This window comes from Lagopus muta, chromosome 16 (genome assembly GCF_023343835.1).
Source record: "Lagopus muta isolate bLagMut1 chromosome 16, bLagMut1 primary, whole genome shotgun sequence".
NCBI classification, from domain to species: Eukaryota; Metazoa; Chordata; class Aves; order Galliformes; family Phasianidae; genus Lagopus; species Lagopus muta.
In genome coordinates, this window is record NC_064448.1 from 7269997 (window position 1) to 7285702 (window position 15706).

General features: G+C 40.4%; 1 protein-coding gene across 4 annotated transcripts; it reads right to left on the reverse strand.

Moving 5' to 3' along the window:
• Window positions 1-100: 100 nt before the first annotated feature.
• Window positions 101-15421, reverse strand: LOC125701041 (protein-glutamine gamma-glutamyltransferase 6-like). 4 transcript variants are annotated; one of them, XM_048962491.1, is made up of 12 exons: window positions 13164-15421; window positions 12106-12345; window positions 11523-11641; window positions 10344-10472; window positions 8830-9007; window positions 8386-8521; window positions 7260-7363; window positions 6043-6285; window positions 5358-5702; window positions 4376-4533; window positions 3435-3568; window positions 101-2769 (listed from the first exon to the last, which is right to left on the reverse strand). In XM_048962491.1, exons 1-12 carry the CDS (start codon window positions 13387-13389, stop codon window positions 2616-2618), a joined length of 2166 nt encoding a protein of 721 aa, XP_048818448.1. In that variant the 5' UTR covers window positions 13390-15421; the 3' UTR covers window positions 101-2615. The 4 variants fall into 4 exon arrangements, with proteins under 4 accessions (XP_048818448.1, XP_048818445.1, XP_048818446.1 ...); XM_048962488.1 differs by lacking the exon at window positions 13164-15421 and having other exon boundaries at window positions 12106-12885; XM_048962489.1 differs by lacking the exons at window positions 10344-10472; window positions 13164-15421 and having other exon boundaries at window positions 12106-12885.
• Between the last annotated feature and the right edge of the window lie 285 nt (window positions 15422-15706).

Genomic DNA, 15706 nt, shown 5'->3' on the forward strand with positions numbered 1-15706 from the left:
GTGAGCAGTGTTGTCCACATTGAGTAGGTATGTGATAGAGGTGTTAAAGTAGTGCAGCTTTGCTGAGAGCCAAAGCAACCGAGTGCTTTGAAACAACCAACTTGGGCTATCAGATTAAAAAGATAAATCTGTAGAAGGGTAGTTATTTAATTGACTGTTAGAATCAAGGTCTGAGAAAATTATATCAAGAAAACAGTTCTGGGGAGAAGCATTTACTGTCATTGAGACCTTTCAAGCCAAATTCATAGTGTGAATGTTAGATTTCAGCTAGTGCTTACATTATTATTATTACTTACTGGATTAATCGGAGTGGAATGAGGGCTGGGTGCATGTTCAGCTTTAAATGGCATATTTATAAAGCAAAATGCTGGTAATTAGCTGTGTGTTACTCTACTAACTCCTATGGACTTCTGACTAAGGGCTGTATAAAGATTGTAGGTTTGGTCAAAGCGTTTAAATCTTTCTTCAGGCATTTTAACATTTTCTCTGTAATAATTATTAGTTTAATTGACCAGCTGTCTAACACAGGAGGAATGTGTATTTCTTGTACATCGCTGGACAGATAAATCTGTGCTTTAGCACTGCAGCTGAGCTGGGTGTGGTTGCTGAGGGCAGTTAATGCTGACACCCCAAAAACCCAGCAACCCCACGTGTTGCAAAGCAAAGGACTTTGCACAAGTGCTCCTGCTGATTTCCCTTTGAACAGTAGGCTTCCTTTACAAATAGTTAATTAGGACGAGGTGATGCCAAGCTCTTGTGACAAACACTGTGTTAGATCATTTCCTGGGTTGTATTTAAGGACAAATAGTGAAGGAATTTAAATGGCTTAGCTGTACTGCATGTTGAGTTAATGTCAGTCTGCAATGTCAGTCTGCGTTCTTGCAAGACTGAATGAGACGTTGTGAATATAATCACCACCTCAAGGCCCTTTCTGAGGTGAATGGTGGATTTTATACCCTGACTTTCCAAGATTCTGTAAGACTTAATTGATAGGTGCAAAGCTACTCATTGCCCCCTCTGCTTTGCCTGGAGAAATCCAAATTCCTGCATTCATGTATGTGTGACCTTTTCAGTCTTCATTCCAGTCTCGCTGGACTGACTGGTTTTGACTAGCTTTGGGGACCCTTGTAAGTATATATGTGGATCGCAGAGTAGTGTAATGGATGCAGTAAAACAGAAATTTACGTGTTTTGAAGATTGTGTTGGCTTCAAATGAAAGAAATTTGAATGAGACCTCCGTTTAATTTGTTACAGAATCAGTTTGAGTCTCTGAAACATTATTTTTGGGGAAGCTGAGGCTCGGTTCCTAGGCATGCCTCATGCTAGGTGTTGGTAGGAGGAAATGGACAAACAGTATCTTAGGAAAATTCATATCTTTATTGATTTTGGCTTCTTTGCTGCAAGGAATATATTGATATGTTGTTGGGCTTGAGATACAGGTGTCACAATACCTTTCTGACAGAGTATGGTGACCTACTTTTAGCAGCTTGGTGGAAAAAGGATACAAGACTGCTGAATGTGAATCTTCATAATCCTGATAGTCCTCAGCCTTTTCTACCAGCCTGCTTCCTATGTGTTTCTGGAAGTGCTGCACAGTATCAACTGAAAAATCAGTTTTGCTTTTCTCCTGTCTGCTTGGCATAAAGCAGCAGGTGGCAGTTCCTCTGTCATAGGTGGGGAGGGCGGATACAGTGGTTTTGTAAGATACAGATGAAGGGCTGAGGGAGGCATGTAGCAGCAGGTCTGCCAGCTTAACAGCCCTGAAAGTCAAGCTATCACAAAACAGCAGTACGTGTAGTGGACTCTTTTTTCTTAAGTGGTCTCACTGACAAGTTCAGCCAATTCTTCAGGGTAAAGCAGGGAGAAGTTGCTGAACTGGAGTGAACAAAAAACACCCAACCTTTCCCCACACTCCCCTCCCCCCCCACTGCAATTTCATCAAAGTGCATCATTCCAAAATAATTAGGACCAATGCACTGTTTGCCTGTGCTGCTTATTGATTCTGATGACTACCACAGCCTAAAATAGATTCATACTAGAAGCAGGCAATGTTACAAAGCCAGAGAGCATCTAAGGTGGATCTCTACACACATTAATTTTTATTTTCAGGAAATTGCTTATGTTTAGGCTTAGCAAAGTCCAAGGGAACTGCTGCCATTTCTTATGAAGAGGACACAGTTTAGGGTCATTCCCTCTGGGCCGGTAGAATAGCTTGGTCAGTATTTCCTGCAGCATATCTTCCAGACTGGCACCTTTGTCTTGCTGTCCTTTGTATTTAAAAAGCAATGAAACACAGCAGTCAGGCCAGAGTTGTATTCGTGTAAGTCCTGAAAGCTTTTGGCAGCACTTAAATTAGGAAGGTCCAGACAGAAAGTGTGTCATTTCTATCAACAAAGCAGTATAGGTATCAGTTTTAGCTTTGAAACTTTCTCCTGAGCTACTTTGCAAAACGAAGAACAGTACAGTGCATGGTACCTTTTTGTTGATTTCGGTTCATATTTTTTCACTTGCTTTGGCCGAGTAATCTGCATTTCTACATTTCTAGTGCTAATAATGCTTGAGCACTGTGCCAGTCTCATAAACCATGACAAAACTGAACTGGTGTAAAGGTTGTATCACTGGGCAGGAGCCACATCAAGCATCACAAATCCCTTGATGTTTGAAAATTGGATGCAAGCCAAGTCCACCTGAAGCTGCCTGATGCCACTCTTGTAGGGAATGATCTCAAACTCAGCTGTTGAGGTCTCCATGGGGGCCATTCTTGCCACACTAAGAAACAGGATATGTTGGTAAGTTCAAGCAGCAGAGAAATTCTTACCATATATTCTTCAAAGTTCCTGAATGTCAGACAATATAAAAAGAAAATGTTGGGGTATGTAACTGGTGTGTTTGTGTGCTCTATGTGTGGACGTAAGCTACCATGTCCACAGCTAGCTCAACACTGGACAGAATTTTGTGTTCAGTATAAATGAAGCCCCAGTGATGCATGTAATTATCCAGCTTCCTCTATTATTTTTTTCCCCCTCTTAGAGTTTCCTGGTATTAACTCTCCCAATCTAAATATTTGGAGATTTTTCAACCATTTTTAAACTAACAACCATAGGCAATGGGAGAATAATGCTTTTCCTCTTATTCTTCAAGGATAGGAAGGAAGAAAGGTCTGAATTTTTTACTCACTAACTACAGCACTCCAAGTTACGTGCTGTCATTAAAAGCATGCTCTCTCTCCATACCCCGAGCATTCTGTAATTCAACGTTTGGCGATAGAGGGGCAAAATATTCCAGCTAGATATAGAGAGTGCTAGCATGATGTTCTGTCCAATCGTAGTGCAAACAGAAGTCATGGGGTTGGCAGAATCTTTCAAAAAAGTTCACTTGTGTTCTGGATTCCCCACCAAAGTGAATGAGTTATTCACCGAACACCATTTACATACTTGATGTTGAGTTGCTCTTTGAGCAGGCCGCTGCCTTCTGCTCTCAGCACACAGTCTGTCACCACTTCAGACAGCGGGTTGGTAAATGTGACCAGCACCGTAGTGGCCTTGTGTACCACTGTTGGACCAAGGACCTACAGAGAAAAAATATTCTGCTCAGCTTCAGTATGCCAGAAGTGGCCTCACTTCTTTTTCACAGTTTGCTCTTTTAAATTCCATTGCAAACCACTTATCTTCTCAGGATGCCCTGAACAGGAAGGAGCAAGGAATTAATCTATGTACATATTTTTGGACATGAAAGTGCAGGCTTGTGTCAGCCATCCACTGTGTTTGAGGAGTGGTGAACTCCTGTCGGATCAATAATTCCCAGTGTTTTAACTGGGCTGGAATACAGTGTTATATACTATATCGTATATGATACTTAAAAGTGAGAAGAGAAAAAAATACAAGTATTATCTTGGCATATGTGGCCAACTGCTGTAGACAGCTTGAATGAAATTAGCTTTAGTTAGGCTAAATGAATGGTTTGGGATTAAGTGTGAGACAGAGGTGAATTGTGGCATCTCAGGCAAAAGAATCAGAATGTGAAACAGCAAATAAATGTATTCATTACCGTATTCTGACTGAGGTAACGTAGAATTGGCACATCTGCTTGTCCAAGTCCAGCACCCTAATTGTATTTTTCTGTCACTGGATGTATGCTTATACAGAAATTTCAATCAACAGAAACAGAAAACCTTTTAGAAATTCAGTCACTGAAGTGTCTGCCCTATTAGCTGATGCTATGCAATATAGCACAGGAGGCTTCTTACAGACCTTTGTTTTCCTTTGTGGGTATGCAGATCTAGTCTGGATGCTGGGAAACACAGAAATTCTATTGCTCCTTGCAGATTGCTTACAGTACAGGAGACATAGAGACACAGAAGGGACTGGCTTTTTACCTCGATGGTGAGAAGAGGATCCTGAAGTACAATATCTTTTTCCAGTAGAAGTGATGCTCCCTGTCTGGTTTCACACACAGCAGTCACTAGGATCTTCCTGTCATCCAGCAAAGCATTTTTGTACTGGGAGTAGGTGATCTTGAATGAGATCTCTTTCGCTGGAATGCAAACAGAAGCAGATATTTCCACTCTCTTATTTTCTAAGTACTATAATCCTCAGGATACCTATATTTTAGGGAGCAATGATGCTGTCACCTTGAGTCTGTTCACTTTTGGATGTTGACAGCCAATAGTTGGAAATGATGCTCAGAGATTACTTCTACTTATCTTTGCCTTAAAGACCAAGTGATTGGGTATGGTTTGCTAGCTGGGCAGATCTGAGGATGGATTTCTGTAGCAGCCCATGCTGGTGGTTTTCTCATGAATCTGAAGCTGGGAATTTCACATTCTGTTCTTGCAGAGGAGTCAAAAGGGAAAAGATGGCCTGATTTAAATGCCGGGGCTGATGCAGCTGTTCAGCCTCTATCTTAGTGTCAGAGGATGCGCATTCTGTCTTACTTGTCAACGAGGAAGGCAGTGCAGTTCTCAGCACATTGAGAAATAACTCTCATCCACTCTTGGCGTGGCGGAAGGAGTTATAATATTGTGGATTAGTTTGAGGGGGTAGTTGTATTCACTTGTCCTATGCTTTGTTATTTAGCACTCCTCCTCTAAGAGCAAGGCAAAAAGGCCTTCATCTGCAAGTAGTGTAGTTCTTTCTTACTGTGATCTGCAGTTACTGTCCTGTTACTACAAAGGTATCTTTCCTGACAGTGTCCAAGAGCAAACATTTAAAAGAGGGCAAGTAAGTTTCTCTTTGCCTGAATAGTTCTAAGCTCAGACCATTTATAGGCAGGGCATCTGAGACATTCATGATGTCTATATGATTTGGACACAAACTAAAGCTACATCTTGTCCTGATCTGTAATAAGATTAAAATTACCTTCTTCAGATCCAAGTTGAACAGACCTAGACCACTGCAAGATCTCTGCCTTCGGTTTTCTCGTGTAGAGAACAGCTGAAGCCTTCAGTTTAACCTTTATGGTCTTGAAGTCTGCAGTCAAATTCTGCAGTGCCAAGGTGAGGAGGATATCCTGGCCTATTACAGGAGATGCATCCAGCTTCAGCTTCCCCGAGACAGTGGGTTTTCGTGTGGTCGCTCTCATATTTTGTCTCCATGCTACTGGAAGTCGTCTCCTGGGTTTTGTAACTTTTTTTCTTCTTCCAGTGTTTCTCACACGCAGCAGCTTCAGTGCCTTTTTGTACACCTCCCTTTCTTTGGAGGATCCTGTTTTAAAAGATAAATTGGTCAGAGATCTCATATTCGATGGATATAGGGCAATTAAGCCATGATTGCTCTCAGTAATTAAAGTTTCTGAAGGCTGGGAAAGATACATGGGAGGAGAAATTAAGGCCTAACCAAAAGCTAATTTTGACCAAAAAAACCTCCTAAATGAATATACATGGTTACGATGGCTGGAAAGTGAAATTTGGCTGTTAGCTTCAGCTGGTTGTTCATGGGCACCTGTTAGAAACTGTTAGCAGTGCAAAATAACTCCTAGAAGAGCTCAGTTCTTCTGACTAAGCTGGAGTAAATGCCATCTCCTCTGAAAATAGAAAGAATTTACCTTCTGGATATTTGTAATTATCAGTGACATCCACTCGGGTGTTGGTGCCCACTGCTTTGGTGCTAATAAATTTTCCAATTTTCCTGGTATTGGAGTAAATTCTCTCTTTCCTTTTGTTGCTATGGTGAATCCAAGTAACACAGTCAGCATTCACTGCTGCGAACACAAATGAGCTGTCATAATCCAGGTTCACATCTCCTTCCTTAATGGCTCTGGTGGAAGCTGGGCCACATCGATAGATGCCTATGTGAGGGAGAGAGAAGTGATTACCAATTGCAAAAGATCAGGTGCAGGCCACAAATCTTCCTGCTGACAGCAAAAGGGAGAGGTAGTCAGATCTTCAAAGATGTGTTTTGATGAATTCCATTCTTTCTGGGTCTTTATGTTATGGTAACAGTGTGTCCAGAAATTCAACATGCATTTTCTATCAGAAGGCACAAACAAGGAGGCTGTAAAGCTGAAGAAATGTAAGTAGTGCTTTCTGCGCTATGAGAATTGTTTTAATCCTCCAAAGCCTGTGAGGCTGTATGCTGACCTGTCAAATGAAAGGAGAGAAGAGGCTGGCAGCTCTCAGCACAGTCAGACTGCTCAGATGTGAGTCATCAGTGCTGTATGTGCAGCACTGATGAACCAGGAGCTTTAATACATAAATATCTGATGGGGAGGTATAAAGGTGACAGGATCAGACTCTCCTCAATGATAAGCAGTGAAAGGACAAGAGGCAATGAGTACAAACTGAAAATCTCATTTAAACATAAGGAATAACCTCTTTTACCGTGAGGGTGGTCAAGCACTGGAATGGTACACACAGAGGGGTTGTGAAGTCTCCGTCCTATGGAATATTCAAAACCCAGTTGGACGTGGTCCTGAGAAAACTGCTGTCATTGACCCTGCACTGAGCAGAGTAAACAGTCTCCAGAAGTCCCTTCTAACCTTAGTTGTTCTGCATCATTTTATGAATGTGTGTTTGGAGCTGAGGCAGGCAAGAGTAAGATAAGTGAACTTAAGATGCATTTGTTTTTATGTAGGCTAATGAGCAGAAAAAGTAAGAATCTGCATGCGGGTAGACATTCCAGAGGCTGACAGAAAGGCAGTGTGCTGGAGATGAGGGTATGCTACATCTATTCTAAGAGAGTAGAGAGAATCATTCTAGAATTTCAGTAGCAATGTTAGGAGGAACAGCATCTACAGGGTTATTTTATTTACCACAGTGTTACCTTTGCTTTTTTCCTGGGGTGTTGCATCCAAAACCTGCCATCCATCATAAAAAGATCCAAGATCTCTTCTAGTAAACCAGCTCTCGTTCCAGACATGGAAATTCCTGGGAAGGAAGGAAGGAAAATAGGAAATCTTTGATTAATACAATCAATTTTATGTTGAAAGGTATGATAAATTTGTGGTGCAGAGCAAGAACAAACCATGCTCCTCTGCATAGCTGATTCCTGCTTTCTTGAATACCTCTTTCCCCCTCTTTGTCTTTTCGGTATTCAGACCTCTCAGAAATACTGGGGTGTTACACACAAAGTAATGTTAAAAAATATATATTTATTGCAGGGTCAAGTGTTCAGATCTGGATATTCTAAAACAACATGTCAGTTGGAACTGACATGTTCCAGAACAAGGTCTCCCATGTACAGTGCTGTCTTGTGGTATTTAATTCCACTTTGTGTCATGCTTGTCCCACTTAGTCCAAATAGCAGAGGGTGCTTGTAGTCTGAAACACTGGTACATGCAGTAGAATGCATGCATGCAGTGCGTTAGTTTCTGTTCACCTGTTTGTTAGAAGCATCATATTTAACAAATAGCTCCTCTCATGTGAAAGAAATAATGTGTCCTTCCTAAGTGATGGGGTGGCATAGGATTTTTGTCTGCTGCATTCAATATATTGGCTTTGCTTTAGTAACCTCTAATACAGTACAAGGGGTGTACAATGGTAGGAAGACTGAGACAGTCAACAGGGGCTGCATCTAAAACCTGCGGTCTTCTGAAAGTTCCAGGAATTGAGGGACAAATTAGCTCATTTTAATCAAGCAGTTAATCACTCTTCCTTTAACTTTCTTTTGGAAAAAAGCTGCCATATAGTAGAAACAAAATTAGAGGTTGTATCCTCCAACCTGCGTGTTGAACAGCAAGTGTGCCAAATACCTCCTCTGCTGAGTCTTCAGAATGTTGAAACTGACTGCATCCTGCATTTCTGAACACAGTGTGCTGTTGATTCTTTGCTATGGAATTTTGTATCTTTGGAAGCATGAGGTTGGGGTCGGTTTCCAGGAGAGTGATTCTAGATGCTGTGACTAGAGGAGAATATAGTGGAAGAAATATTAAGATAAAACTCGTATTTACCACACGCTGTCTTCAGTCAGGTGCAGGGTCTTTCCAGAAACATCGATGTATTTGTCAATACTCAGGTTGATATTAGTATCATGGGCAGAGTTAAAGTTTGTAATAACACGGGTAGGTATTCCCAGCGATCTCAGAACTGCAATACAGATAAAAGTGCTTTAAACCTATTTTACAGATTTTTGGAAAATATTTCTCCATTTTTCTGATGGAGAAACATTGCTCCGATACGATACAGGGATGTCACATAGTCATTGGGCACAGTTGCTGAGAAGACAGTTCCATTCACACAGCATTCTTAACTGCCTTGTTCTTCTTAAAAAGAGTTAGATTTACTCATTTTAATCTTTCATTCTTCATATATCTTCAACAGCATCACAAGGTTAAAGCTACTTAAATTCCACTAAGTTTCCTTTCTGATAGTATTTTTCTCCCCTTCACGGATACCTGTGCACATAACTCCTGCAAAGACCCAGCACTGGCCATACCGGATGGGTTTGTATCTCCCTCTGTACCACTTTCGAAGGATGGTCACACTTCCACTCCAGTGCAAGGGGTTGGTTCCTGAGCGATAGTTTCCACTCCACTTCCCTTCCACTACTCCCTTTTCATCATTGCTGTTAACCTGAAAACAATGCTTCTCATGAGAGAGTTACAATACAGTACAGAAGAAGGGAGAGGCAGAAATAGACAATCATAGAATGGTTTGAGTTGAAAGAAACCTTAAAGGTGATGCAGTTCTAATGCCCCTGCCATGGGCAGGGACAACTCACACCAGAGCAGGTTGCTTGGAGCCGCATCCAGCCTGACCTTAAACACTTCAGAGAAGAATCACCACAACTTTCTGAGCACCCTGTTCTGGTATCTAAGCATAGTAGAGAATTTATTCCTTATATCTAATCTAAATATACCTCGTTCAGTTTTAAACCTTTCTCTCTTATCCTATCATCCCTTGATAAAGAGTCCCTTTGGTTTAGGCCTCCTTTAAGTACTGGAGGGCTACTTGGAATGGCTTAACTTGGAGGGTACCTTAAAGCTCATCCAGTTCCAACCCCCTGCCTTTGGCTGGTTGCTGCCCACCAGATCAGGCCCCATCCAACCCAGCCTTGAATGCCTCCAGGGATGGGGCATCCAGCTGTTAAAATGTGCTTGTATATTTGTGCACCTGCGTTTTAGCAGCCTGTGTAAGTGCTGTGTATGGTTTCATGTAGCATCAAGTATAGTAAACAGTAAGATGTTTTATGATTTTTTTCTTCAGTATTCCTACTCCCAGTAATTATTTATATCTTAGTAGAGTTATTTACTTAATAGTGAAATTTTCTAAAGCAAATGCTGTCTAAAAAGGCCAGGAAGGATCACAGCTGTAAACGAGCGGTTTCAGGTAAGGAATGCAGTAAGGCATACATTATTTATAAAACTGAAAACTTTTCGGTTGCCTAGTTATGCATTATACATGTGTGAGGATGGGGAATTGTTGAGGAGATGTAACTGTTTGTTGAAGGAAATGCATACCATCCTCATTGAACAAACTCCCCTAGAGTGAAGGATACAGTATAAATACATTAAATGCCATCATATCAATGCTAGTTTTCCCAAATATTTCATGCATCTTTTGCTGTTCGAGAAACAGAGCAAATGATTTCAGAATAGACTTTCTAAATTAGAGAAAATATCTAATCTAAAAATCTGTTAAGAAGACTGCTGAGATTCAGTGTCAGAAGATCTTAGAAACATTCTTCATTCCTTCAATTATTGAGCAAACTTTTGGGACAAAGGAAAATTAAATTTTGGGGGGTTTTCATTGAGGTGAGATCTCTCTTATTTCTCTTCTCTAGCCTTTTTTTTTTTTTTCCAGTAAAAACTAAACACATTCTGTATGACATTGAGAAGGTTCACAGTAGAAACACTGAGGTTTCTGTTAGTAGGTGCACTGTACAGCTGTAACTAGCTGATCACTTTACCATAGCACTAATAACCCTGCACACATAGATGGGATCGTTCCTGTTGGATACATCAGTGGATGGATCTTGGCGGTGGTTCAGGCTTCGATCCAGTATAGACAGAGAGATATCAAGGATATCTTCTTCAAACTAAAATCAAAAGAAACATTATTATTACGGGTTAATTTTATAAATAAAAGCAAGAATAAACTCCCTATGTATTTTCCTTCTCCTTGGATGATAGGATGATGGTTATCTAAGATTTTTCAGTATTATGAAAGAAAATAGATACAATAAGAAAGAAAAAACACTACGCTGGTATTTAATTATACCAGTAGTAATTAGCAACCATCATGCTTAGAAGCACGTTTTGGTACCACAGCATTCATGAAGAAATTACCCAGGCATGGCCTGGTGGTCCAGACAAGACCATTCCAGGACTGGCTCAGCAGGCTTCACCTCCTCCCACATCCTGTTGTGTCCCAGCAGGTACTCTCCCCTTCACATTACAAAAACCTTGCTCTGATGGGCTGCCTTCACCATATATCAAATTATATGAACTGGAAAAGAAATAAAAGGAGAAGGAGAAAAAGGGAGGGAGAAAGACAGAGAAAGAGAGAAACTGTTGGTGCAGTTGTTATCCTTAATATGGCCATAGGTTGTTTTGACTGACCTTACAAATTGCAGGACAGCTCTGTAACCACAGATGAGCTGTAGGTATGATCAAATTAATAGCAGATGTGTTTAGAAGGCCAAACTGGTATTTTAAAATTCCAACTTGAGTTGTTTCAGTTGAGTATCTTTGGGATATTCTGCCCCATTACTAGGCTAATTTTAAAAATATTTAGATGTACCAATCTTTCAATAAATAGAAGTTACAGCTCGTGTAGTTTCTGTTGCCCTTTATGGGGGACAAGAAAAAAAAAGTAGAATTTCTCTACTTTGTTAACAACAACAACAACAGACCAATGAAACAATAACACCTCAAATTGTGTTTTGTTTCTTATTTCTTTTCCTAGCACATGCCAGAGGGGAAAAGATCCTGATGTTGTTGTGATGTGTAGAAAACTGATAGTTTGGCAAGAAAAAAATGAATAAGGAATACTGAACTTTTATGCTATGATACTCCTATACTAAGGACTCTGTCCTTAAGACCCTCATCCATGCACTCACTCTCATTTTCCTGTTTTCCTTGCTTACCTGCCCATAATTCCAAGCTTCTTGCTGAATATATTTTTCCTTTCCCTGAAATATGATTCCACTGTCATTCAGAACATATTCCCGTCGCTCCTTTTCATTAGCCATATAGACATCGTCATCTGGAAGCAGAATGAGAAATGCCAGCTGAAAGGATTGTTGGTTTGCTGCAGTTGAGAAGAAAACTTCAAGGGGACTTCTGAGGAACAGGTGAGGCTGTACCCCTGCAATCATTCACAGAGTGAATAGAATTAGCATGAAGCTAATTTTATGGGAACTGAGTGTGCCCATGACCTTTCCCTGCTTCTCTGATCTTGCTGTATGTCTTACTGGTAGATATTGTGTCACAACAGAACATGCTATCAGAGGACAAAAAAAATGTAGAATAAGTATTTGAAATATTGCCCTCCTCTAATTTCTTACTCTATGAGCAGAAAGCTGGATCTTTGATGCATTAAAGCACTGAAGAAAGAGCAAAACCAACATCCTTTATGTAGATCAAAATATCATACTGTGTCATGCTGTCAGGTACATGCTTTACTGTGGCACCCAGATTTCCTGAAGAACATAATACCATAAAACGTACTTGGACACCAGGGATTGAAGAGTAACACAAACTGGCCTAGGAGTGCTGAAGAGGTCTTGTTGCCAGAAGCAATCTGGAGTTTGAGTTTGTATCGTCCAATGATGGCATTGGCAGGGCTGATTATCATGAGACTCATGCGGCCAGGCTCACAGTGCTCTTGAGTTGCACTCCAGCCATTGGCAGCATCCTTAGAAAGGTAAAATATGGCCTTGGTCTGCTGTGATTCTGCTGCAGATAGTCCTGCCAGAAGGAACAGGAGACAGCAATTCTGAGTGATAGCAGTAGGTGACGAGTCAGGATCAACAATTATTTCATTTGCTACATTGAAGGATTATGGTTCATGGTGTAAGCTAGCTGCAATCCAATGCATAAAATCATGCTATGGGGCCCCTCTGTGTTAGATGCATGACCTAGTCAAGGTGAGTACTCCCACAGTCATTCTAGAGAAGTGAAGAGGCAAGACCTTGTCCTGAAAATCCAACTACATTGAAAACTACAGGAACAAGATGGGGCACAGGTTGTAATATCCATTTCATTAAAGAGTTGGCAGCTGCCTGGAATTTTTTTTTCAGAGAAGGCCCTTTGGAGGATAGGGATGGGTGTGTTAGTAAATAGGTAGTGTGGACTGTTCCAGGAATAAGGAACACCTGAAGTTAATCAAGCAGAGTTTAAACAGGTGGAGTGCTAGGAAAGAAGACAAACAAACACGTAATAGTGGTCTGGAAGACCTGGAGCTGCAGAAAGTTCAGGATTCACAAGGTGAAGACAGTATGCAGTGTTTCAGGTAGGTCTTTAAAAGAAGAAATACAGGCCTGGTTTGTTTGGTTGTTTTTTTTTGCGTGTGTGTGTATGAGAATGGCCTGTGCCTTTCCATTTATTATTACCTTAATTGTCTATTGGTTTAGGGTGCCCATTTGAGGTTTAGAATGGGCACTTCTAAGCCTAAAATAATTGAGTGATATGGAGCCAAGGTTAGTGATCACACAGAAAGCTATGAAGCAGTAGTGTTTTGGAGCTGGAGCAGTCAGGATGGGAGGTTAGTGCCACGAGGAAATTACCTGTGCTTGCAATAAATGTGAAGTTGTCCTCAGGTTGCACCGTTGTTTGGAAGTTTAGGGTAATAGTGAAAGCCTGTCCTCTCCTCAAGATCACTTGTGTGCTGTTGTAATCGGATGTGTGGTGTGCAGCTTTATTTAGCTTAGAGTGCCAGTCAACATTTGTTATTTTCTGAGCTAGAAAAATGTAAAGTAAGTTAATGGAAACCATTCCTTTAAACTTATACATCCTGTCAGCTTGTCTAATGTTGTTGCTTCATTCCATTTATGTATTGCTGAAGTTAAATGTTCTAGGAAAACAGAAAAATCCACCATCAAGCTATTAAAAAAAACAAAGTTGCAACAATAAACTAGCTAAAAGAACAGCTTTTCCTACAGGGATCTTAGCTTCCATTGTGCTTTACAGAGGTATGTAACGAAATATTAGAACTCATACGCGAGTTCAACTTGCAAGCAGTATGGTAGGTGATGAAGTCTAATATCTTTATTGTCAAACTCAGGACATACAAGTCAAGAGAATGTGCATCTTAGTTAACATAGAGGCTTTTTGCTTGTGTTTCATATTCTGTATTATTTCATACTCTCGCAGAAATAGGCAATGGCCAGAGGACAGATAATAAGCTGTCTGAGACAGTGCCACGGGTTGTTCTGTTGCATCAGATAGGTTGCCCTCTGCATTTATAATGAGATACTGAGATACAGATTACAGAAGCTTTCGAACCTTTCTTGTTCTTTAATTAATAATAATTATAAATAAATAGATCCTTCTATGAACACACGTGTTGAAAGGTGCCTTTCTGCGGTATAGCACTCCAGAGGATTTTGACTTGAAAATTTTTTGCTGAGACAAGAGCATGTTAGCACTTTGCAAACTAATGCTGTTGAAAGATGCTCTTCTCTCTTTCACTGAACTGAGATACAGGACTTGATTAGCATCATCTTGTGTCACTTGAAATGAAATTCAAATTTTGCAGCCTAGAAAGCCAGTTGCTTCTTTTGATACAGCCCAGGAAACATGACCTGTGGGTCTAGGGAGATGATTCTCCCATTCTGCTCCATTCTTGTGAGCCCTCATCTGTAGCACTGCATTCAGCTTTGGGGAGCCCAAAATAAGAGAGAGACAGACCTGTTGGAATGGATCCAGAGGAGGGCCATTAAAATGGTCACAGGGCTGGAGCACTTCTCCCTTGAAGACAGACTGAGAGAGTTGGGATTATTTAGCCTAGGAAAGAGAAGGCTCTGGGAAGATCTTATTGTGGCCTTCCAAATCTTAAAAATGGCCTATAAGAAAGATGGAGAAAGAGTCTTTACCAGGCTGTGTAATGATACGACAAGAGGAATGGTTTTAAACTAAAAGAGATTTAGATTAGTTATAAGGAAGAAAATCTTTACTGTGAGGATGTAGATATGGAATAGTGTGCCTGGGTAGGTTGTGGAGATCCCTACCCTGGAAGCATTCAAGGCCAGGTCAGATGGAACTTAGAGCAACCTGCTCTGGTGGGAGATGTCTGGAGATGTCCCCACCCATGGCAGGGGCGTTGAAGCTAGATGGTCTTTAAGATATCTTTCAACTAAAACTATTCTGTGATCTGTAGGAACTGATAGGGTTCTACTACAAGAATAGAGGTGGGGAGAGGCTTGAGTTTTCTGCTGTGTTTGCACGACAGTGTACAGTAATAGGTATATGCAGTAATGTTTATGTTACATGATGTGAAATTGCTATAAAGCTTCTACTTGCACCATGACTTTGTTTTCCTGGCTTAAATATGCTTAATTGAAATAAACCTACAGCAAAGAATAATCCTACCATCAAGTCCTCTAATTTAAGAGTGAATTAGTTGTGAGTGATGTTTCCTGGGCTCAGAGATTTAGTAGAAGTTAGTTTTGCAACGCTTTAGTTGTATGTATCCTACCACTATTTTTCCTGAACTTTACAAGTTAAATAGAAGCATATGAGAGAAGAAGAGGTTTCTAAGACTGCTGAATTTGGGGCATATGAAAGCTATCCTGGTTTCATGTGCAAGGAAAAGAGGTATGTCTTGGAGAGTGTCATTAGCTGTGCAGTGATGCAGATAACAGAGAACATTTTGTGTAGTGGCAAACAAAAATGTAGCATATACATAATAACAACTGAGCTATGCTTTTAAGGATGCTGATGGAACTATGTTGTTTAATGACCTAATAAATACTGATAGGTCTTCCAAAGCGGAATGACACAGGTAAAGACAAAATGTACAACAGAGTAAGAAATGACACTCGGAGGAGTAGGAAAACTTAGAAAAAGAAAAAAAAAAAACCAACAAAAAAAAGTAACAAAACATAACCCATAAACCAACAATGACCAGCATTTGTTGCCTTTAAGAACTTACTGTGTTAATATTTTGGCCCACCTTCCAAAGCTAGTAGTTAGAGATGTTTCTAGTGAACACGTCACAAGTCACAATAAAAATCTAATGCCAGTCTTTGCCAGTGTGTACTTCCAACTTTCTCCTTGATTTAATCTGTAAACAGTTTTAATCTTACAATTTCTTTTTCTGGTTTCAGTG

Bases quoted from the DNA above. Each gene is read 5' to 3' on its own strand.
- LOC125701041 (XM_048962491.1), bottom strand. From the start codon at position 13,389: ATGTATAAGTTTAAAGGAATGGTTTCCATTAACTTACTTTACATTTTT. The intron at 5,703-6,042 runs GTAAATTCTTTC...CTTTTAAAACAG, and splicing joins TAATTACAAATATCCAGAAG to GATCCTCCAAAGAAAGGGAG. The intron at 4,534-5,357 runs GTAATTTTAATC...TTTGCATTCCAG, and splicing joins TCAACTTGGATCTGAAGAAG to CGAAAGAGATCTCATTCAAG.